We start from the raw sequence: 24,963 nt of genomic DNA, 5'->3' as shown, positions 1-24,963 counted from the left end.
TTGGATAATGCAGCAAAGTAGCATTTTATAGTATTGAATGGCACTGGGCACCTTGTGGTGATGTTATTTAGGCAAGTGAAATTTGTAATAAAGTATTACAATGGCATTGAAATAGTAGTCATTTAATAAGATTGTGGATATTTAATGATAACAGTCTTATACATAACTATGTTCATATACCGTGTATACTCGAGTATAAGCTGTCCCGAGTATAAGCCGAGACCGCTAATTTTACCACCAAAAGCTGGCAAAACCTATTGACTTGAGTATAAGCCGAGGGTGGGAAATGCATTGATCACAGACCCCCCCAGTATACAGCCAGCAAGCCCCCATTAATATATATCCAGCCTGCCCCCAGTAGTATACAGCCAGCCTAGCCTGCCCCCAGTAGTATACAGCCAGCCCAGCCTGATCCCCTGTAGTATACTGCCAGCCCAGCCTGCCCCCTCTAGTATACAGCCAGCCCAGCCTGCCCCCAGGAGTAAACAGCCAGCCCAGCCTGCCCCCTGTAGTATGCAGACAGCCCAGCCTGCCCCCAGTAGTATACAGCCAGCCCAGCCTGCCCCCCCAGTAGTATACAGCCAGCCCAGCCTGCCCCCTCTAGTATACAGCCAGTTCAGCCTGCCCCCCAGTAGTATACAGCCAGCCCAGCCTGCCCCCTGTAGTATACAGCCAGCCCAGCCTTCCCCCAGTAGTATACAGCCAGCTGAGTCTGCCTCCAGTAGTATACAGCCAACCCAGCCTGCCCCGTGTAGTATACAGCCTGCCCAGCCTGCACCCAGTAGTATACAGTCAGCCCAGCCTGCCCTCAGTAGTATACAGCACAGCTCAGCCTGCCCCCAGTAGTATACAGCACAGCCCAGCCTGCCCCCTGTAGTATACAGCACAGCCCAGCCTGCCCCCAGTAGTATACAGCACTGCCCAGCCTGCCCCCAGTAGTATAAAGCCAGCCCAGCCTGCCCCCAGTAGTATACAGCCAGCCGAGTCTGCCTCCAGTAGTATACAGCCAACCCAGCATGCCCCGAGTAGTATACAGCGAGCCCAGCATTAAAAAAAATAAATAAACCTATATGCTCACCCTCCGGCGGCCCCGATGCGCAGCGCTGCTCCCCCGATGTCAGCGCAGGTCCTCTTCTGTCTTTGGTAACATCCAGCAGGGCGCAGTCATGGTCCTCCTGGCCGGCAGACGCATAGTATGACGCGGCCGCTGCTGACGTCACACCTTGCGCCGGCCGTGAAGAAACATGACTGGGCCCTGCAGGACTTTACCGAAGACAGAAGAAGTCGGAAGACAGAAGAGGACCCCCGCTGACATAGGGGCAGCAGCGCGGACATGGGGGGAGCAGCACTGCGCATCGGGGCCGGCGGAGGGAGAGTATATAAGGCCCCTTTCACACTTGCGTTGCAGATCATGTCAGAGTCTGATCAGAGGGGAATCAAAGTTTGGTCAGTGAAAAACTGACATTTTTCATTATAGTTCAATCTGTGTTGATTCAGAGTTTGTTCAGTGTTTCAGTTTTTTTTACATGCGTTTTATTGGTGTTTTCAATGCATTTTCAGTGCGTTTTTCACGCACAATTTATCAGTAAAAAACGGATTGCACTTGCATGTGTTTCAAAGTGCGTTTTCCACATGCGTGCAGGTACAAATGTAAAGCATGTTGAGATTTTAACATGCAAAGAAAAATGCACATGTGTGTATAAAAAAATGCAAGTGTGACAAAACTTATTACCAGGTAAGGTGAGTATGGACCTTGGGGAGTGGGGACCGCGGCAGCACAGCCGGACACCGGTGCCCCCGCGATCCAAGACATGGATCGTGGGGTCACCCGTGACAGAGCCATATGATTAAGACTTTTTTGTGCATTATAACACAAACACCACATATATAGTATAGTATCACCGCATCCACAACAACCGTAGAATAAAAGTAAATAATTATTGAACTCGCACGAACACATTAAAAAAAACCTAATAAAAATCTGCCAGAAATTATGATTTTTACTTATTGAATCCCACAAAAAATACAATAAAAAGTGATCAAAAAACATATGTACTCCAGAATGATACTGTTGCAAAGTACAAGATGTCCAGCAAAAAACAAGCCATCAAACAGCTACGTAGCCAAAAGATCAAAAATGTAATGCGATTCGGGAAGACGGCAATGCAAAAATGATAGATTTTTCCCCACATTGGGGTTTTATGTGGCAAATTTAGTAAAACATAAGAAAAAATATTAAAGTCTGGTATCCCTGTAATCATATCCACCCATAGAATAAAGATAACATGATTATTAGGCTATACGGTGAACGCCATAAAAAAAAAAGTAAAAAATACAGTACATGCTCCCTCCCCCTTCCTCTACAAAAAAGTTAATACATTTTTAACAATAGGTGATACCAACCCCAAAATGGTAACACTGGAAAAAGCATCTCATCCCGCAAAAAAAATGCCGTCACATGGCACCAATAACGAAAAAGCAAAAATTTTATAGCTTGCAAAAGAGGCCAATGAGGAAACTAAAATCCTGGCAGCTGCAGGGTGCTCCTTCCCTTATGTGCCTTGCTGCGCGCCCATAAAACAAGTCACGGCCACATGTGGGGGGGTCTCTGTACTCAGGAAAAATTTCATAACAAATTGTAAGATGGGTTTTCTCTTTTTATCTTTTGGAAATGTGTAAGTTTTAAAGCTAAATGAACGTATAACTGGCACAATTTGACCATTGTAAATTTCGCCTCCATTTTGATTTAAGCACTATGAAGATCTCAAGGGGTTAACAATCTTCCTAAAAGCTGTTTCTGATAGTTTGAGGGGTGCAGATTTGAAAATGGGCTGATTGTATATGGGTTTTTTTTAAATGTTAAATATGTAAAATTTCATTCCAAACTGTATTTATCCCCAAAATAGTCAATTCTAAAAATACGGAAAAGCGATAGTCGATTTGTAAGCCGCATGACATCAAAATAAATTATCCAGACATCAAATGATGAAAATGTAAAGTAGACATATGGGAAATGTTATTCAGCAACTTATTTAGGCTACATGCACACGATGTATGCCCGCCGTACATCGGCGCTGCGGAGAGGAGCAGGAGCCACTCTCCATAGGACTATACAGCACACGGCGCCGTATTCCATAGTAAGATAGGACATGTCCTATCTTTCTACGGGCTACAGAGTGGTACGGTGCCGCATAGGGCTGTGAGCCCATAGAAGTGTATGGGGGATGTATATCAACCGTATATACGTCGGCCGTATATACGTCCCCCATATATGTGTGTGAATGCAGCCTTAGGTGGTAAATCTATCTGCCTGAAAACACAATGATTTTGAATTTCGAAAATGGCAATTTTGTAAAAAAGCTCAAAACATTTACCACTAAAAAGAAGTACAACATATGAGGAAAAACAATCTCAGAATCACTTTGATAAGTAACAGGGTTCAAAAGTTATAACCATATAAAGCGACGAGAGTCAGAATCCAAAAATGGGGCTGAGCAAAAGCTATAAACTGGCTGCGTCCTTAAGGGGTTAAAAGCACATGCATTTTCAGTCTGTTTAGAAACAGACTAGGAACCGACGAAGAACGCACCGTGTGACAGCACCCTTAGGTGTTGCGGATATGCACCCAAGATCAGTTTTATCTGCATCCATTGTAGTGGAAACCTGTCTTTTACATATAGGCATTCAAAAGTTAATTTCTGAAACATTTATAGAAAAATATACAGTGGGAAACATCTATCATTTGCAACTTTTTATTCTTTTGTGTTTCTTCTGGGTTTCTTCTGGCAAAACTTTAGGTGCGATTTTTAAAATTTTCATGAAACTCGCCAAAACTCACATTTTAAGAGACAACTCAGCTATTAAGTGACTTTCAAGGCCTGAATAATGGTAAAACCCCATGAATTTCCCCACTATAGAAACTACACCCCTAAATGTATGCAAAACAACTTCTATTACCTTATATACTCGAGTATAAGCCTAGTTTTTCAGCACAAAAAATGTGCTGAAAAACCCAAACTCGGCTTATACTCGAGTCAAAAAAATAAATATATCTAAACTCACCTTTCCGGTGACCCCTGTATATCTTCTGTGTGATCTGTCCGGCAGCGGCGGCAGGCTATATACACTGGGGGAGGGTCTGGCAGGCTATATACACTGGGGCAGGGTCTGGCAGGCTCTATACACTGGGGCAGGGTCTGGCTGGCTATATACACTGGGGCAGGGTCTGACTGGCTATATACACTGGGGCAGGGGCTGGCTGGCTATATACACTGGGGCAGAGCCTGGCTGGCTATATACTGGGAGGCTGTGACCAATGCATTTCCCACCCTCGGCTTATACTCGAGTCAATAGGTTTTCCCAGTATTTTGCGGTAAAATTAGGGGGCTCGGCTTATACTCGGGTCGGCTTATACTCGAGTATATACGGTAAGTCTATTAACCCTTTAAGTGTTTCACATGGGTTAAGAAACTTTTGAATTTTTTTGGAAAATACATTCATTTAGGCCAAAAATGACACTTTCATAATGAATAAAATGATACAATGCTCTGCAGTTTGATGCCCAATTTCTCCCAAGTACCGATACCTCACATGTGGTGGTAACTGCTGTATGGGCGCACGGCCGGGCATAGGATGGAAGCAGCGCCATTCAGATTTGTATTGACACAATGTACAGGCTATAAAATTTACTTTTTTTTGGTAATGAGAACATGTGAGGGCTTATTATTAGTGAGGTGAGATACAATGTATAGATATTTCATTTGGGGGTCTATAGCTTATTCGTGAGATTTTAATAACTATTTCAAGGGGGAAACAGACAAAATTATACATTTTTATTTTATTTTATCCATTTTCATTTATTTTTTTAAAGGAAACCTACCACTGCTCGCATGATAAAATCATGCGAGCAGACCACCTGGTAGGCTATTTAATACTGATGCCGGCACATACTTTAGTTCGGCACGGCGATCGTTAGTTTAGATAAAAAAATGTTTTACTTACATATGAAAATATTCCTCCGGTGCTACCCCTAAGTCATCTTCGGAAGGGAGATGCCTTCCGATCTTTAATTATTCACGCCTCCTTCATTGTAGCCGTTTCCTTCGGGTGCCGAGAGCCGTGACGTCACCAAGCTCTCAGCACCTATCGCTGTCCGGCTGTGTGAGAGTTAGTATCTGCGCTTGCGCGATAGGTGCCGAGAGCTTGGTGACGTCACGGCTCTCGGCACCCGAAGGAAACGGCTACAATGAAGGAGGCGTGAATAATTAAAGATCGGAAGGCATCTCCCTTCCGAAGATGACGTAGGGGTATCACCGGAGGAATATTTTCATATGTAAGTAAAACATTTTTTTATCTAAACTAACGATCGCCGTGCCTAACTAAAGTATGTGCCGGCATCGGTATTAAATAGCCTACCAGGTGGTCTGCTCGCATGATTTTATCATGCGAGCAGTGGTAGGTTTCCTTTAACTTAAAAATAATATTTTATCAGTATTCTCTGGTTCACTACAATTACAGTGATACTAATTTTTTTACTTTTTCTCATCTTTGCTCAATTTTACTTACCAAAACCAATATTGGAGAAATCATTTTTTTTCTTTACTATAAACAACTTTTTAGGGGCATAACTTTGGTATTTTTCTGTTGACAAGTCTAGTTGAGGACTTATTTTTAGTTTAAAGCAGGGGTCTCAAACTCGCGGCCCGCGGGCCAACTGCGGCCCGCGGGACAATATTTTGCGGCCCCCACCTGGAAAAGCACCGCCCGCCGTGAACACGGCGGCGGTCGGGTCGCGCTGCATGGAGAGGGCTCACGCGCTGAGCCCTCTCCATAGCCGCTAAGTCTTTGCTGCATATTGCAGCAAAGGCTTACCGGTAACACCCGCGATCGGTGCTAGCTTTCACAGCGATGGCTGCCGGCAGCCTCAAAAAGATAGCGGCGCATGGGCGCCGCCATCTTACATGGGATCACCGCTCCCCCGAGGGCAGCGATCCGTCTCCATGGTAGCCTCGGGTCTTCCGAAGACCCGAGGCTATTTCATTTTAACCCCTTCATTACAATGTGCTGATAGCACATCGTAATGAATGAGGAGGAAAATCCCCATATACTGCCATACTGTAGTATGGCAGTATATGATAGGATCGATCAGACAACCTAGGGTTAAAGTACCCTAGGGAGTCTGAAAAATAGTATAAATAAAAATAAAAAAAAGTGTAAAAAAAAAAATTATAATAAAAAAACATTAAATTTCAAATCACCCCCCTTTCACTAGAACTGACATAAATATAAATAAACAGTAAAAATCATAAACACATCAGGTATCGACGCGTCCGAAAATGCCCGATCTATCAAAATATGATAACGGTTTTTACAATGCGTTTAACCCCGTTACGGAAAATAGCGCCCAAAGTCGAAAATGGCACTTTTTTGCCATTTTGAAAAATATAAAAAAATCTATAAAAAGTGATCAAAAGGTCGTACAGTCCTAAAAATCATTGAACATATTATCAAATTTCCCAAAAAATGACACCACCCACAGCTCCGTACACCAAAGTATAAAAAAGTTATTAGCGCCAGAAGTTGGCAAATAATTTTTGTACAGGAGGTTTTAATTTTTGTAAATGTATGAAAACATTATAAAACCTATACAAATTTGGTATCCCCTTAATCGTACCGACCCAAAGAATAAAGTAGACATGTCATTTGGGGCGCTCAGTGAAAGACGTAATATCCAAGCCCACAAGAAAATGGCGCAAATGCATTTTCATTGCATTTGGAATTTTTTTCCCGCTTCCCAGTACATGGCATGGAATATTTAATACCATCACTATGAAGTGCAATTTGTTACGCAGAAAACAAGCCGCCACACAGCTCTTTACGTGTAAAAATAAAAAAGTTATAGATTTTTGAAGGTGGGGAGTGAAAAATGGACATGAAAAAACAGGAAAGGGCCCGTAACCGGTTAATCCCCTTCCCTCCGGTACTTGAAGAAGATGAAGTCGCACTTGGTGCAGGTCAGAGCGGCGACTTCATCTTCTTCGATGGGAGGGACACGGGGAGGCAAATGCCGGGGGGGAAGGGGGAGATGGAGTGTCCCTGACTGGGCTCAGTGCGGTAGGAGCTTGGGACCCCTCGGTGCACAGGACGCGTTCATAGAGAAAACACGTCTCCCAGCTCGGGGCTTTCCTTGCGCTGGGAGACGCCATGACATTTGAATCTGAATAATGATATTTTGTAAGCGCATTTTGTGTGGAAAACTTGATGCGGCCCAGCCTTACCCAGAATCTACCTCCAGCGGCCCCCAGGTAAATTGAGTTTGAGACCCCTGGTTTAAAGAGTTGTTCTTTTCAGTCATATCATATTAGGGCACGTAACTTTTTCATTGATTTCTAAGGGTGTTTTCACCGTGGCTTTTCACTATGGGGCAGCAAAAAAAGTGATGAAACATCCATTTTTTTCACAGATGAGGCTGAAAAACCAGGTGTGATGATTTCAAATCAATGTTAAACTCCTCAGATTTTTTTTTTTTGCGGACACAGAAACAAAACGGATGCATCAATGAGACAAAACGCAACTAAAGCTGAGCATCAACACCAATGTGAAAGAGCCCTGACTAAGAGCTTGCACCACTTGTAAATAGTGTGGCGCAAACTGCACTTTAATGAGGCAAACTATTTTGGGGCAATGGGGCACATTTACTAAGGACCTAGCACCAGTTTTCTGTCAGACTTTGCATGTTCTTACATGTACAAACTACTTGTAGAAGTGCTCGCGCCACTTACTGTATGTGTCCCACGCAACCGTTTTGTGTTGTGGCTGCACTTTTCTTCACTCATTTTTTGTCATTGAAATGAGCAATCCAGTGCTCAGTCGGACTGTGCACCACATTTATCATGCAGTGTGACAGACGTGTGTCAGGCAAGCCCAAAACCCAAAAACCAAAACTAGACACATTTCCAGTCTTAAGATAAATGTCCCCCCAGGTGCGACCACAGACTATACTTTATGCCATTTTATTTTACACAAGGCCGGAGCCCAATGAGTTAAAGGCAATTTAAAATTGTACCAACGAAAAAAAAACTTGTCCTGAAGGTAACGCGCATCCTTAATGGGTTAATACTGAATGTGACTGTAGCTTTAATTAGAGAGATGCATCATGGCAGAGTGCTCTGGCTCGGCACTTTCCACTCACTGCTTTGCTCAATGAGAAAGAAATCTGCCAATCAGGGTCTGTTAAAAAGTGTCCCGGAGAAAGCAGGGGGTAGTTATGACCTGTTCTTACTAGCCTTCTGTCTGGAAGCCTCCTCAAATGTTTTCAATAAGTGGCTCCACGACCAACACAAAGGCGGCTTTGTGACTTGTGGAGAGACCCGTAGTGAAAGATATTGTCATTGTGTATTACCAGCTATGGAAAGCGAACATTCACGTAGCACGGACATTGTTTGAATTTTGCAAGCAAAGATGCAGTAAGTATGTGAGATATGTGAGTTTATTAAAACTGACTTTTGAGAGTGATGTTTTGTGCCCGTTGCCAATAAGATGGTACCTAAAAAAAATTAGGTATAATACAGATTTAGTACATAAACTTTACCAACATATAAAAATGCTTTTTAAAGCCATAACCTTACAAACCAACACTCTAGACCCCTCAATATGCTCTAGAAGAAAAATTTTAAAAAATGCTCACTTGCACACCAAGGTTTTTCTTTTAACGGTCGTGTATTACCCTTACGTTCAATCTTAATGCTGGTAGCACACGACTGCTAGCGCTTCAATTGGCAATACGGTCATCCATTTGAATAGCTGCATTGCTCATCACACCGTGTCAGAGCAGTGTGGAAATATCCCATCTTCGACTACATTCACACGAACGTTTAGGGGACGTATATACGGCCGACGTATATACGGCATATATATGTCCCCCATACACTTCGATGGCCTCTCGACACCGTACACAACCTGTACGGTGCAGCACACATGCGGCACCGTACCATTCCGTAGCCCGTAGAAAGATAGGACATGTCCTATCTTTTGACGGAATACGGTGCACAGCTCTCTCCCCCTCCTCCTCCTCTCCCTGGCGCCGATGTATGCCCGCCATACCGTAGTACATTGTGTGCATGTAGCTTTCCTCAGAGCCGTGTGGAAATATCCCATCTTCCTATGCAGAGGGGTGAGGGGAGGAGTGCTTAAAGCACCAGGCCTTATACTAAGCCCAGGTGTGGCACCGGGTTAATATACCCGGTGCTTATAATGCTCAGGACTCCAATGGGCTGTAAGATATGCCTGAAGATATTTTCTTGACATGGTAGAAATTAACTGTATCAATGTTAATTTCACTGTGGTCGGCACCAATTCTGTCAGCATGTAAAACAGCAGAAGAAGCATAGATTATAGACCAGGAAGAGCTGAGCTGATAATAAATCCTCTCCTATCTGCAGGCAACATGTTATATAGAAGGAGGAAATGAGCAGATTGTACAAAGTGTCCTATCTGCAGGCAGCATTTATAAAGCAGGAGGAGATTAGTAGAATCTACATAGTGTCCTATATATATGCAGCATGTTATAGAGCAGGGGGAAGTGAGCAGATTGATATGTAAGCATCTAAAAGGCTTCAGTATAAACTGTAATTAATTAATGAATTAATAACTTTGTATTTTCCATGATTAGAAACAATAATCTAATCAGGGGCGGGGGGATCATGCTATCAGACGACTATACACACAGAGTTATCTGTAAATTTCTGATAGACCTGGATAAACTACTGTTTCCATGCATATAAAAAAATTTGATTTAAATGAATAAAATGTAAGCAATACTGAATCTTTTCCCACAAAACGATATATATCAGGACACTATGTAAAATCTGTTTCCTAAAGGGAAAGTCACAATTCAGTCCTATTGTGAAAACTTACCTACGAAAATAATGGTACAAGCAGGGTCTATGTCAAAGTGACTTTGCACTGTCCTATGTTCATTTGGCGCAATGGAAAGTCACAAAACAGCATTTGCACCACATACATTTACCAGCCACTTTATTAGGTACATCATGCTAGTAACGGGTTGGACCCCCTTTTGCCTTCAGAACTGCCTCAATTCTTCGTGGCATAGATTCAACAAGGTGCTGGAAGCATTCCTCAGAGATTTTGGTCCATATTGACATGATGGCATCACACAGTTGCCGCAGATTTGTCGGCTGCACATCCATGATGCGAATCTCCCGTTCCACCACATCCCAAAAGATGCTCTATTGGATTGAGATCTGGTGACTGTGGAGGCCATTTGTGTCCAGTGAACTTATTGTCATGTTGAAGAAACCAGACTGAGATGATTCCAGCTTTATGACATGACGCATTATCCTGCTGAAAGTAGCCATCAGATGTTGGGTACATTGTGGTCATAAAGGGATGGACATGGTCAGCAACAATACTCAGGTAGGCTGTGGCCTTGCAACGATGCTCAATTGGTACCAAGGGGCCCAAAGAGTGCCAAGAAAATATTCCCCACACCATGACACCACCACCACCAGCCTGAACCGTTGATACAAGGCAGGATGGATCCATGCTTTAATGTTGTTGACGCCAAATTCTGACCCTACCATCCGAATGTCGCAGCAGAAATCGAGACTCATCAGACCAGGCAACGTTTTCCCAATCTGCTACTGAGCTTGTGCAAATTGTAGCCTCAGTTTCCTGTTCTTAGCTGAAAGGAGTGGCACCCGGTGTGCCGTACTGTGCGTTCTGCCTATCTTGGTTGTAACGGGTGGTAATTTGAGTCACTGTTGCCTTTCTGTCAGCTCGAACCAGTCTGCCCATTCTCCACTGACCTCTGGCATCAACAAGGCATTTCCGCCCACAGAACTGCCGCTCACTGGATGTTTTTTCTTTTTCGGACCATTCTCTGTAAACCCTAGAGATGGTTGTGTGTGAAAATCCCAGTAGATCATCAGTTTCTGAAATACTCAGACCAGCCCTTCTGGCACCAACAACCATGCCACGTTCAAAGGCACTCAAATCACCTTTCTTTCCCATACTGATGCTCGGTTTGAACTGCAGGAGATTGTCTTGACCATGTCTACATGTCTAAATGCACTGAGTTGCCGCCATGTGATTGGGTGATTAGAAATTAAGTGTTAACGAGCAGTTGGACAGGTGTACCTAATAAAGTGGCCGGTGAGTGTATGCGTCAAAACAATGCCACACATAGACAAAAAATCTAATGATACTTCACTGTGTTCAATCTGCTTAGATCCTACATGCTCTTGGCAGATAGGACATTATGTACAAATGTCTCACCTGTTCTCTGCTCTACAAAATGCTTCTGACAGATAGAACACTATTTACAATCTACTCTATAAATGATATCTGAAAATAAACTTCCTAGAAGAGTCTGTTGCTTAAATATTGTACAGTACTAGTGTGATCTGTAGTATTACTAACCTCAACATACTTTACCTAACGATAGTCATTAGGCCAGCTTAGCAACAAAGACATACAAACAAGCTAACACACACCCTAAACTGAGAAGTAAAACAGCACAATGCACAATATATAAAAAACCTGATCAGCAAATACAATTATTTAAATAAATCAACCACATAGATAACATAAACAACTAAAATACTCACCTCCTCTCCTCTTTGTCTTGATCCCAGCCTAATCTTGACACTCTGGGATCACCTAGAAAAGAAACTTATAATTAGCAGCTAGGAGGGGGGGGGGGACAAGATGTCCAGTGCTACGGGCTGCTAATTATGCATACCCTCGCACTTTCCTGGGAGCATGAGAAAACGAGGTGACGTTACGTGAGAAGTGCATCTAGCATGGGAGAGGTAGGTGCGGCGGATGTGCATAATTAGCAGCCCGGAGCGGCGGACATCTTGTCCCCACGCTCTGTTCTGCTAATTATAACTTTCTTTTCTAGGAGATCCCAGCATGTCAAGCTTAGCGACGGACAGCGTCGGGATCAAGGAGAAGAGGAGCGGCGGTATTAATAGGTTTTTTTAATGTTGTCTACGATTTCCTTTAACTGACACAAATGTGAAAATGTCAGAATACGGTACATATAAATGCACAATGTGAGCTGTAGAGGAGTTACTGCATGTGCGGTCTCTCATTAGCGTATGCAATGCATTTTACATGTTACCGTAAACATTGGGTGTGCCCGCACCATCCTATAAGTCTTATAACCACCAAGCTTACTATTGCGTTCATCTGTTGCATCCACATGAGTTACCATTTGTATTTCATATTGAAATGGGCCCCACATATAACTCTTAGGTCCAGTGATCCCTGTAATAACTAAACCCATCCCAACAGTATCCTATTCTCAGTTATATTGGTAGCACTTTAGATGATTTGTATGAAAAACTGGTGAAGATTTTTTCCTGTTTTCTGATTGTTTTATCATATTGCATTGTCACTTTCTCTCTTCATTCGTTCCTTTTCTCCTTTCTCTTTCTCGCACTTCCTCTCTTTCTTTCTTCCTTCCTCTCCTCATTTATCTTTCTCTCTTTTCCTCTCTCTCTCTCTTATTTATTTATTTATTTATGTATTTATTTAATTATTTATGTCTGTCATTCCTTCTTTCTTTTTTACTTTCTTTCTCACTTTATCCAGTTAGTAGTTGTGAAATATTTGTCTGCATCTTATTTATAGACATTTAGCAATCAGATATTTTCTGATTAATCTGTGATTACTGTTACTTCCTGACTAGTGTGGTGTTGTCTTTCTTTAGAAGGATCACATTGAGCCTTACTGGCAGCCATACCTGCATTTTCTGAATGAAGAGGATGTTCCATGTGGAAGACAGATCCGGCCTGGATATTCACCAAAGAGATATCTGACCCGTCTCTTCCGAACATGGGATCCAAACACAGTTTACAAGCTACAAGAAGCAGGTCGGTGAGCAATATAATCAAACTTGAAAACATTCTTATGCTTAAAAAAGGTTTAAAATAAAATGGACCATATATTTTATAAAATTGCATAGAATTGTAAAGTGCACACAAGTGTCACCAGACAGATTTCACCTGCAGCTAATCCCTAATGCGTTGCCAAGTGACCATGTTGGTTTTCCCTTTTTATTTGGACATTGCCTCAAAACAACATAAGTGAAATGACCCCTATCTCATGTGCACTTTTCATCTAAATGAATGTAGAGGTCCAGAATTCTGGATTCATGCATCTCATAATGTGTCTCAAAGGGGTTGCCCAGGAATTTAAAAAAAATTTATATGTGACTTGGGAGGCTGTATAAATAACTAACCTCTCTCCGCACTCCCATTCACCCATGACCATAGCCACAAGCCTTCTTCAGCATGAGGTTCAGACAGTAGAAACTTCCTGAAGAGGGGTCTATTATTTTTACATATCTGATCTATAGAAAACATTTAAAGTAAATCTACCATCAGAATCAAGCATAATAAACCAGGGACATTAACTCATAGGTCCAGGCACTGTGACTGTAGTAATCTTCTTATATTTGTTATCCATAGCATTCTTCCTTTTTTAAAATCAACTTTTAAAGTTATGCTAATGAGTCAGAAGGGGTGTTAACAGAGACCCTCTGGGGGCCATAACAAGAGGGGGAGCAGCGAACATGGAAAATTAAGAGGGGGAGCAGAGGAGGAGTCCACAATTAGAGGGGAAGCAGAGGAGGGGGGCATAATAAGAAGGGGAGCAAAAGGGGCCATAATAAGAGGGGGCAGGGAACAGGGCAAAATAAGAAGGAGAGCAGAGGATGGGTCGGTATTAAGGGGGGGGGGGGCGAGCAGAGGAGGGGACCATAATAAGAGGGGAGCACAATTAGAGGGGGGGGGGGCAGAAGAGGGTGCCATAATAAAAGGGGGGCAAAATAAGAGGGGGTGCAGATGATAGAGCACAATAAAAGGAGTAGCAGAGACAGGGAGCACAATAAGAGTGGGAGCAGAGACCTGGGGTCCCAATAAGAGGGGCAGTAGAGATGGGGTCACAACAAGAGGGGGAGCATAGAAGCGGCACAATAAGAGGGGGAGCAGAGAAGCGGGCACAATAAGAGGGAGAACAGAGAAGGGAGGCACAATGAGAGGAGGAGGCGAATGGGGCATTGTATAGGGTGGAGACCTTTTAAAATGTGTGTGAGCCACAGAAAGGGCCATATAGTGTATAGTATATATAGTGTATAGTGTAGGCCATAGGGGGATAAGGGGCAGTAAAAGAGCATGCTTTATTATGCAAAAAAAAATGAATGCCATGCTATGCACACCACTCTTAATGTCCCTCTTTCTTCAACCCAACGTTGGGAGGTATGTATTCTGATTTACTACTTGCACCTACTGTGGGGATTTGGCCCGGTAGAGACCGTGGTTGCGGGGTGCTGTGATGCAGTTCAAGACAGTGACACCAAGGTACAGTCCAAAACAGGTCTCGCCTGCGTTTATTGCAGCAGCAAAATAAAACAGCCTTTACATTCAGGCATTAAACAAACAAAATCCTACCCGTCAGGGTGCTAACTATACAAGTATTCCACTAACTCACCACTATACAAAATCACTTGGCTGCTCCAGGCACAGAGGTCAGGGCTGTGTGCTCTCCAGCCTCCTTACAGAGAGACAACAACTTCAGCTCTGCTGAGCGGCCTTAAGAGGCTAATTGGGCTGTTCCCACCACCTGTGTCCAAGGTGCTGGACACAAACCTCAGCACTAAGGCCTTGCATAATAGCAAAACCTAGGGGAAACATACCGCCCATCCACAGTTAACCCCTTCAGTGTCTCACACTACTTTGGTAGGGTCATAAGGTAAAAGTTCTCCATAAGGTAAGAGCTTGCCAATTAAGATCGCCTTATAGGAATGGAAAATAATGCCTCCTTTTGCTACCTTGAAAGGCAGCCCCCTTAACACCAAGTATGACCTACAAGAAGTCTAATGATGCGGGATTAAGCCAAACCAGTATATCTATTCCACAAGGAACAGACTCCCAACTGTAGACAGCACTGTTTCTATCTGGTTGGGTCTCTTCAGTAGAGCGTAGGGAACTGATTTGGCAATGTTAGAGGGAGTTGGGAATCTGTTCCTTCTGGAATAGATATACTGGTTTGGCTTAATCATCAACCCACATCATGTTATTAGACTTCTTGTAGGTCATACTTGGTGTTAAGGGGGCTGCCTTTGAAGGTAGGAAAAAGAGGCATTGTTTTCCATTTAACACCTTGGAAAACATATTTGCATACCTACTTTGGTAAATAGTCTAATTTAACACAGGCCTACATATGTGTAGTTGTTATTTGGAGATATGATATTGGAAGCTGCGATACACATCAGATATCATTGGTTTGTGGACACCATGTATCCCTTCCAGCAGACTTACTGCCAAGAGATGGCAGTAAGTCTTTTCAGGGCATCTCTTGTGATGGTATATCTTCATCCATGTTAGAATCTTACAGCCTTATCCTTCTCATTGCCAATTAGGAAATAGCCACAAGGCCCTCATAAACATTGGATTTTTTTTTACCAGGCTTGTCATCACCAGAATATTGTGTATGGCTAGAGTTACTCTTAAAGGGATTTTCCTTTTTTTATTTTGAAAATGACTATAGTTTGAAGCAAAAAAAAATTTAGTAGTAGTTTGGATTTTAGGCTTAATTTGTTTTACATATATATTTATCTTGCTATAAAATGTTTACATAAAGATACCAGGTAATGTTATTTTCAGTGTCTACATTTATTTCTGTTTGTATATTTTTATGCTTTATAGGATGGATACTGTATGTTATCGGTCATTTAGGTTCTGGTAATGGATTTTTTACAAGACAGAACTGCATTCAAGGGATTATATAGACATAGGAAAGTTTAGTATGACAGCAAAGCTCGTACAAGTGCTCCTAAGAGCCTGTTGTGCTTGTAATATGTTCACAGTATTGTACTTTTATATGGTTTTTACTACATTTTTCTATTTTATAGCAAAGGGAAGCTGTTAAATTGTTATACAAACATATTTGGAAAGAATTGTAAGATCCCTGATTTCTGCAAAGTTTTCATAGGGGTTCAAGGATGTGAACAGACAGAGGGGTCAAAACAGTCTTTTGTTTTTTTTCAGGAAGCCTTAGAGACTCAGTACAACTTCAACAGCTCACAGCCTCAGGAGACAGCGGTGGAAGACATCCAGACTTGTCATCTACTCCATTAAAGTATCATCGACTGCCTGTTTTCACCTCTCTGCCTTACTGGAGCAATGCAGATGTGTACAACACTCCAGGTATGCTTTCAGTCTCCAGCACTCTAAAGATGAACAAGATTCATGCTGGTTAATGTCTTATGATGCAGAAAAAACATTTATGGAGCACTTCAGTCATAACTGCTAGTTGTCAAGTCGGGAATTTTAAGGATTACTTTGAAGCAACAAGGAAATGTATAAGACATTTACCATCTCCTATTTCATGTGGTTTGCTTCACACGCATAACATAGACTTTATTTCTGTGACCTTTTTTTTTTGGTTCTTTTACATGGACTCAATACATTTAAATGGAACCATGATGTAAGAATAGAGATAGACAATTGTTCATGTGATAATTTATATCCATACATTGTGCCTATTGTTTCCATGCTTGTAGGTGTTAGCTTGCACACAGGCGCTGAAAGGAGTTGGCTACTTCACTATATATATATATATATATATATATATATATATATATATATATATATATATATGTTTTTTTATATTTTTTTTTTCCTAGCTGAGCTGGCAGTAAATAATGCAGTGTTTTACTGACAAGGGCTATGCCCTGAAAGGACCCCTCACCCAGCAATTCTTTCATCCATGCACTCTATAGTACCTAGTATCTTGTGTGCTCTGAACCACCCACGCATGTGCTTATTATTATTGTGAGTTTTACTTTAGGCAGGACTTTACAAGGACATGAAGTGGCCTATATCAGTGAAAACCTCCACTGGCTTGAGGAGATCTGTAGAAAATTTATTTTACATATATATATATACTGTATATGTAAAGTGTCCCGAAAATAGCTAAATCCTCATCACCTTCATGAATCAAAGAAACCAATTTACCAAACTTCAGTGCACAGTTATGCATTCTGACTATTTGCTTTCACTAGGACATTGTACCCCAGTGGAAGAGGAAAGTGGGAATGAAGAAGAAAAGGCATATGACAAGGAAATCCTGGAAATATATGGAAAAAGTTCAACTATACCAAGTGCAGCAACACTCCGAAAATCCAGTCCAGAAAGGAGAGAATCTCATGTTACACGTAGCTCCTGGAAAGTCAAAGAGCACTCCAATTCACATATGGTAAATGTATTAAAAAAGCAGTTATATACGGTACTTTGAAAAGGATTTTGTGAAGTAGGTGGTAGCCTAGGGTAACACTAAAGAGGTTGGAAACAATTTATGAATTAAAAGAAAATTCTTGCCTTAAACATTTTGTAAGCTATGTAAACATGCATAACGTATGTCCAATGAGTTCCTGTTTTCATTGTAGTGGGGACAAAGTTCCAGTGCTTTATATTGACCATAATAAACCAAAGAAGATTTGGTCCTGACCCTATTGTGAAAAGTCACAATATGACAATTCTTAAAGGGGCTATTTTACTCCTTGGATCCAGATAAAGACCATGACTCACTAATTGTGCACTTACCAAATGAACCTTTGGACATAAAAAAGAGCACAAGCAATATTACCTACTGTGAGAGATATCATATATCTCTCCAGACGCCATCTTGGTCAGCCATCTCATGAATAAGACACCATCTTCTGTAATCAAGAGATAATTTGTCCTTGCTGCTGTTTTCCTTCTTCTCTGCAGTGTCTGATTATCATGTTTTGACTATTGCCTTCACAGTACATTTAGTGATAAGATCCTGTTCCCCTGAGAACAGTGTTTTTTAGAAGAAACGATACACGATACGAGTCCATCAACATTATATTGGAAAAGTAGCCTAAGGGGTGGTGCTCAAAGTATACTCAAGCTAACCTATAGTGTGATTGAATACAGTTACGACCATGTGTCTGTTTCTTTCTGCGCTGTTCATCCCAGCACTGGGAACTAAGACTCATATAATCACCTTACAACTGAGAGAGGGTTGTTGTAGCCCTGGATAAAATCTCTTAGTTATCAAACAAAGGTTCCAGGTATCAATGGACATTTGAGATATCATACAGCTCCCAATTACTCATCCTTTGCCATCTTTCATTTTTTCCTTTTTTATCAAATACTGTATTTTAGCAGGGTGAAGCACAGCAGACTCAGTCAAATGGGAATGATACATTGAGCAGTGTGACAGACCACCGCGAAAAGCCTCCAGCTCCTGTAGATGTGTCCTTTTTGGATGAAAATCATGCTGTACATCATGGAAAGCCTCATACAACTTTCTATGGCGGTCCTTTTGCAGGGCGAAGGAAATATCCACACAGTGAGTTACCATATCACAGTGACTATACTATTGTGACTAAACCAAGGGATTTTCTACCAGCTAATAGTGTTTTTCTAAGGTCTTGCTGTTTAGCTCTTTTTTTCAGTTACAGTGTATACAGGTAGTCTGAGACACGCCTCCTGTCTCATCATTTGTCCATACTATTGCTCTTTGCAGCTGTCACATTCTAGGTTGTTTGCATTGTATAACAAGTTTACCAAGGCTCAGTAAGAAGTCAGTGCAAAAATAGATGATACATCAAGAGAGGAATAATCATGAAGTACAAATTACTAAACTACCAGTATGAAAAAGGGATCAAGAAGAAACTGTGACACAAATACTGGAATGGAACCTAAAGGGTTACTTTAACCCTGATCCTACAGGCCTAAAGTAAAAAATTGGATAACTGCAAATTGACTCTTTATTGCATTTTTGGCATATTTTATGGTTTAAGAAAAGTGTAACATTAGATAACTTTTTTATTGGTGATAACACAAAAGCAATTAATCCAATATTTTATCAAGATATACACTCACCGGCCACTTTATTAGGTACACCTGTCCAACTGCTCGTTAACACTTAATTTCTAATCAGCCAATCACATGGCGGCAACTCAGTGCATTTAGGCATGTAGACATAGTCAAGACAATCTCCTGCAGTTCAAACCGAGTATCAGTATGGGGAAGAAAGGTGATTTGAGTGCCTTTGAACATGGCATGGTTGTTGGTGGCAGAAGGGCTGGTATGAGTATTTCAGAAACTTCTGATCTACTGGGATTTTCACGCACAACCATCTCTAGTGTTTACAGAGAATGGTCCAAAAAAGAAAAAACATCCAGTGAGTGGCAGTTCTGTGGGCGGAAATGCCTTGTTGATGCCAGAGGTCAGAGGAGAATGGGCAGACTGGTTCGAGCTGATAGAAAGGCAACAGTGACTCAAATCGCCACCCGTTACAACCAAGGTAGGCAGAAGAGCATCTCTGAACGCACAGTACGTCGAACTTTGAGGCAGATGGGCTACAGCAGCAGAAGACCACACCGGGTGCCACTCCTTTCAGCTAAGAACAGGAAACTGAGGCTACAATTTGCACAAGCTCATCGAAATTGGACAGTAGAAGATTGGAAAAACGTTGCCTGGTCTGATGAGTCTCGATTTCTGCTGCAACATTCGGATGGTAGTGTCAGAATTTGGCGTCAACAACATGAAAGCATGGATCCATCCTGCCTTGTATCACGGTTCAGGCTGGTGGTGATGGTGTCATGGTGTGGGGAATATTTTCTTGGCACTCTTTGGGCCCCTTGGTACCAATTGAGCATCGTTGCAAGGCCACAGCCTACCTGAGTATTGTTGCTGACCATCCATGTCCATCCCTTTATGACCACAATGTACCCAACATCTGATGGCTACTTTCAGCAGGATAATGCGCCATGTCATAAAGCTGGAATCATCTCAGACTGGTTTCTTGAACATGACAATGAGGTCACTGTACTCAAATGGCCTCCACAGTCACCAGATCTCAATTCAATAGAGCATCTTTGGGATGTGGTGGAACGGGAGATTTGCATCATGGATGTGCAGCTGACTAATCTGCGGAAACTGTGTGATAACATAATGTCAATATCTCTGAGGAATGCTTCCAGCACCTTGTTGAATCTATGCCATGAAGAATTGAGGCAGTTCTGAAGGCAAAAGGGGGTCCAATCCGTTACTAGCATGGTGTACCTAATAAAGTGGCCGGTGAGTGTATATATACATTGATACAAAGAATCAAATATATATTTAAAAACAGATCAGAAATAAATTAATTATATGTATTTGTTCTTTTTCATTACATTAAGGAATGTTTCTCCATTGCTAGACCCCCTAGGCCAGAGTACAATTTTTTTCTGCTTATGTAACCTACAAACAAGCTACAGTAGAAGCAGGGCCATGCACACATCCTAATATTTTACAATATTTTAATCTTTTTTTAGTGTTCTCTCATTGTTCTATTATTCATTCTGGAAATAAAATATATAGAACTGAGAATGACCTCTTCTCATGCATATTCATCCTTTTATCATTGTGCAACCAGTACTAAGTGTTTAGGAACACACATTTACATTGAATTTGTAACATTCAGATATCAATTTCATTCTGAAAATTCCAGTGGGAACAACTTAGGGTGTGGTCACATGTTGCAGTTACACCAGTATCACAATCAGTTTTTAGGTGGTTTTTGGTCCAGTTTAGTCTGGAAAAGATACTGCTTATAAGCAAAAAAAGAACTATGGTGCTCTTGGATATATAACAAGGCTTGTAGTTTATATTAATTCTCAAGAAATATTTAGTATTTTTCTTATACATGTTTGCTTAGTTCTGCATCACTTATATGTTGTTTGTTAATCATGTGCTATACAGGTAAGCAGCAAAGGGATTACATAGAACATCTTCCAGAAGGGGCATTCTTACCTCCAATTCATCACTCTCTTGTCCAAGAAACAGAAGTCTTGAAAGATACAAACACTAAGGTCAGCTGTATAATTGAATTACACACCTGGTTTTTAAAAATATATCACTCAACCAGTTTGTGGAAGATATATAAGATTATGGTGTAAATAACTGTTTCTAAGAAGAGTCCATTCAGAATCTCAATCCTCTGGGGAACTGGAAAAATAATTTGCTCATGTTATATTAAGGACAACAGGTCATCAGAAGATGACTATTTTTATGTGAAATATATCTTAATGATTTTTTTAGGGGAGTTTTGGGGCCTCTGTCTAAGAAGTTGAATGTAGAGAGGCTCCTGTACTTGAGCCATCCAGTTTGAAAAACCACCTTGTAATATCAGCTTTTCTCTGCAGGCCATTTCTTCTCCCAGTTATATCAGCCGGTTACCTACGTAAATACATTGGAATAGGATTTCCACCCAAAATACTATAGTAAAATAGTATACAGTGTATAATAGCATTGCATATAATTGTGCCTAATGTATTGTCTCATTGACACTAAAAAAATACCAGAAAATATTTCACCTCCTTGAGAAAACCGCCTCCTTATCCTTCCAGATTTCTAGAGGCAGATTTTCAGTTCCACCATGTGTTTTGCATCAGAAGATCACTTTGTGCTGTAATTTTAGGCGGTTGATATCTTTTTTCAGGTACAGGAACCCCTTAAGTTACCTCGAATTATTGAAGAACCCATCAAAATCCCACAAAGAAAGATAAGACGTCAAGCAACTGACCCACCAAAGGAACTTTTGATCATACCATTGCTTGTCCGCTTTGAGAATCAGAAAGTGAATCAGGATATTCATGCAGGGAAAGATGAAACCATTAACAATCAATATTTAACCTCTAATAATAATGAAGGTACGGTACACACTACTTCAACTAATATTATATGGAGACGAAATGTAGTATTCCCTCTGGCCTATAGTGCTAGTTTTGCCACAAATATTACAGATATTAATATTATCATATAATTGGAACCCTATGCATTGCTACCACACCGCTACTTGTTAATGACATAATGATATTCATTCAATTAATATTATTCATAGAATACTAAGGGGCAGATGTATCAAGCTTGATGTTGACCCTGTCCCTTGGCCCTTACCCCTGAACCTGGCGCAGGTTATAAGTAGTGCTCAGGTGCAGGACGTCCCAACGCTAGCACATACCTTGGCTTGGCACTGCTCTCCTCTCCGACCAACCACATAGAGGGTGGAATACAGGCACACAAGCCATGATGAATACCCTCCTAAATGTCTTGCTTTGTTTTTTTTTTTTTTAAAGTATTTATTTTTGCAATTTTTGAAATTTTATACAATTACAATAAACAAAACCAGAAAACAAGATTGTCTGCCACATATTTCCTTCCCCCCATTACAGGATTATTATACAACAGCCATGGTAACAATCAGGTTCTTGCTGTGTTACAAAACTACCTGAGGGATATTACACAATAGATAACAGCAGGATACTGCAGCCAGACATCTTGATACAACACAAACAACTATTGACACATAGACAATCAGTCACACACACACACACACACATACCAGCACGCTCAGTCTCCTTCATCATGGAGAGGAGTATATGTCACATGTGATTATAAGGCTGTATGGGGAGTCGCGCACCATCTGGACCAGATGCGATCAAACTTCTGGGGACACTTCCTGTTGGTATACAGGGACCGGTAGTGGGGAATGACGCTGTTAATAAGTAGTATCCATCTTTTTAATGGAGGGGGCTCCTGGTCCTTCCAGGTCATCACCACCACTTTTCGGGCGTAGTATAAGACAAACCTAAAGAAAATTTTGTCATAGTGGCCATTGACAACTTCATTTATGATGCCGAGGAGACACACAGAGGGAGACATCAAGCGTGGGAAATCAAAGTGTATATTTAGGAATTCCAGCACTTCGGACCAGAAGACATGGACCCTAGGGCAGGACCAGACACAATGCAGGAAGGATCCGACTTCAGCCTGACAGCGAAAGCAAAGATCATTGGGCATTGCTCCCATGCGGAATAGTCTAGCAGGGGTGAAGTATACTCGATGGAGGAATTTAGATTGGATCAGGAAGTCCCTCGCACTCACTACAGATGTGAAGTAGGACAGTTCGACCTCCCTCCAGTCATCATCTGACAGGTCAGGGATATCCTGTCTCCAGCGTTCACAGGCTCTATCAAACGGTCTGGACTTTTGCTCTTGTAGGAGAGCATAGCACTGAGTGAGTGGCTTAGGGAGGTCCGGGGTACTCATCAGAGTCTCTAGTTTGGAGAATTTCACTGTCAGGCTGAAGGAGCCGAATTGGGCTTTGAATGCGTGCCGCAGTTGCGTGTAATGGAAGCTAGCCGTATTGGGTACAGTATGTCTCTCCCTTATCTCGTTAAAGCTGAGTAACTCTGCTACCGGGGATAAGAGCTGGCCTACAAATTTCACCCCCGCTGCCCCCCACATTGTCCAGCCCGGGAGGGAGAGGAAGTGAGAGAGCCATGGATTGAGCCACAATGGAGTCCTAGGCGAGAGAGGGGGAGAGCTGCTCGGTTCTACCAGGGATTGTGCCCTACGCCAGCACACCGCTACCGTACGTAGGGGAAGTGGGGTATCAGATGGGGACTTATACCTGTACAGCAGGTTTGTAAGGGCCTCGTAGGAACCTACCAGGGCACCAGCCAGTGCAGTAGCTGCATTACCCATGTCTATATCTATCCACCACTGGGCATATACAAGCTGGGAAGCCAGGTAATAAAGATACAGATCCGGGGCAGCCAGTCCACCCCTAGACTTGGGAGCCTGAAGCAGCGCTAAACTGAACCGCGGGGCACTACTCTGCCAGTAAAAGGACCTGAGAATGCCGTCTAAGCGTTTAAACAAACTCTTAGGAAGGAGTATAGGACAGGCATGGAAAAGGTATAGAAATTTTGGGAGAAAAATCATTTTAAATATGTTAATACGCCCGTACAAAGACAGGGGGAGAGTGGACCAGGCTTTTAGGCGTGATTCCGTTGCAGTTATCAAGGGTGTAATGTTTAACTCCGTATATGCCTGGACCCTGCGTGACACCTGAACTCCCAGATATTTAAAGGTGGACACCACCTGGACTGGGACGGGGAGGGAGTGTACCCCTACATCAGATAAGGGGAAAAGGACCGATTTGTCCCAGTTAACCCGGAGACCTGAGAACCCCCCGTAGCGTTCTATCAGGGACAGAAGGGATTCCAGAGAGGGGCCCACGTCTCCAAGGTATACAAGTGTATCATCAGCGTAGAGAGATACCTTTTCAATGATAGGACCTCTAGTAATACCCTTAATGCTATCAGAGTGACGGATCGCCACAGCAAGGGGCTCAATGGCAAGTGCGAAGAGGAGGGGAGATAGCGGGCAGCCCTGCCTAGTGCCCCTGGCCATAGGGAGAGTAGGTGAGATGTTAAGGTTGGTCCGTACCCTAGCCTTGGGATCATTATACAGTAGTTTAACTAATGCTGTAAATCGAGGGCCAAGACCCATTCTAGGCAAAAGGGTCCACAGATATGCCCATTCCACAGAGTCAAACGCCTTACAATTGTCTAAGGATAAGATAAACCCAGGGTCTGGAGACCGCTCTGCCTCTGCTATATTCAGGTGTAGTCTTTGTATATTTATGTCAGTTCCCCTCCCAGGCATAAAGCCTGTCTGGTCCGGGTGAACCAAGGATAATATCACTTTATTAAGCCTTGTTGCCAGAATTTTTGCTAGGATTTTAACATCTGAGTTTAGGAGGGAAATTGGGCGGTACGAGTCGGGAAGCAGGGGATCCTTGCCAGGCTTAGGAAGAACTACAATAAGGGCCTCTCGCATGGAGTCAGGGAGGGAACCACTGTCGAGCGCATCGGAGTACAGGCTAAGTAGATGAGGGACCAGGGTCTCACAGTTATCCCTATACCACTCACCTCCCAGCCCATCAAGTCCAGGTGTCTTACCGAGGGGCAACGATTGGATGGCCAGTTCCACCTCCTCCGCCGAGAGCGGAGCATCAAGCTCCGATGACTGTGCCGATGTGAGTCTCCAAAGTGGAAGACTGTCAAGG

At 42.3% G+C, this 24,963-nt stretch overlaps 1 protein-coding gene across 4 annotated transcripts in view; it reads left to right on the top strand.

Annotated features, from left to right (window-relative positions):
- KIAA2012 (KIAA2012 ortholog) overlaps window positions 1-24,963 on the top strand; it is an 85,006-nt gene that overhangs the window by 5,501 nt on the left and 54,542 nt on the right. For 3 of the 4 annotated variants that reach the window (XM_072121208.1, XM_072121207.1, XM_072121211.1), the window contains exons 3-8: window positions 12,737-12,899; window positions 16,077-16,235; window positions 17,093-17,286; window positions 18,222-18,408; window positions 20,808-20,917; window positions 21,547-21,757. In XM_072121208.1, coding sequence (XP_071977309.1) covers window positions 12,737-12,899; window positions 16,077-16,235; window positions 17,093-17,286; window positions 18,222-18,408; window positions 20,808-20,917; window positions 21,547-21,757 — 1,024 coding nt within the window. The remainder of the gene's footprint in view (window positions 1-12,736; window positions 12,900-16,076; window positions 16,236-17,092; window positions 17,287-18,221; window positions 18,409-20,807; window positions 20,918-21,546; window positions 21,758-24,963) is intronic. The other variant, XM_072121209.1, reaches the window with a different exon arrangement.

The sequence above is a fragment of the Engystomops pustulosus genome, chromosome 8 (assembly GCF_040894005.1).
Source record: "Engystomops pustulosus chromosome 8, aEngPut4.maternal, whole genome shotgun sequence".
Lineage (NCBI taxonomy): Eukaryota > Metazoa > Chordata > Amphibia > Anura > Leptodactylidae > Engystomops > Engystomops pustulosus.
Note: the sequence above shows the minus strand (reverse complement) of the source record. Positions and strands in the feature narration are given on the sequence as shown.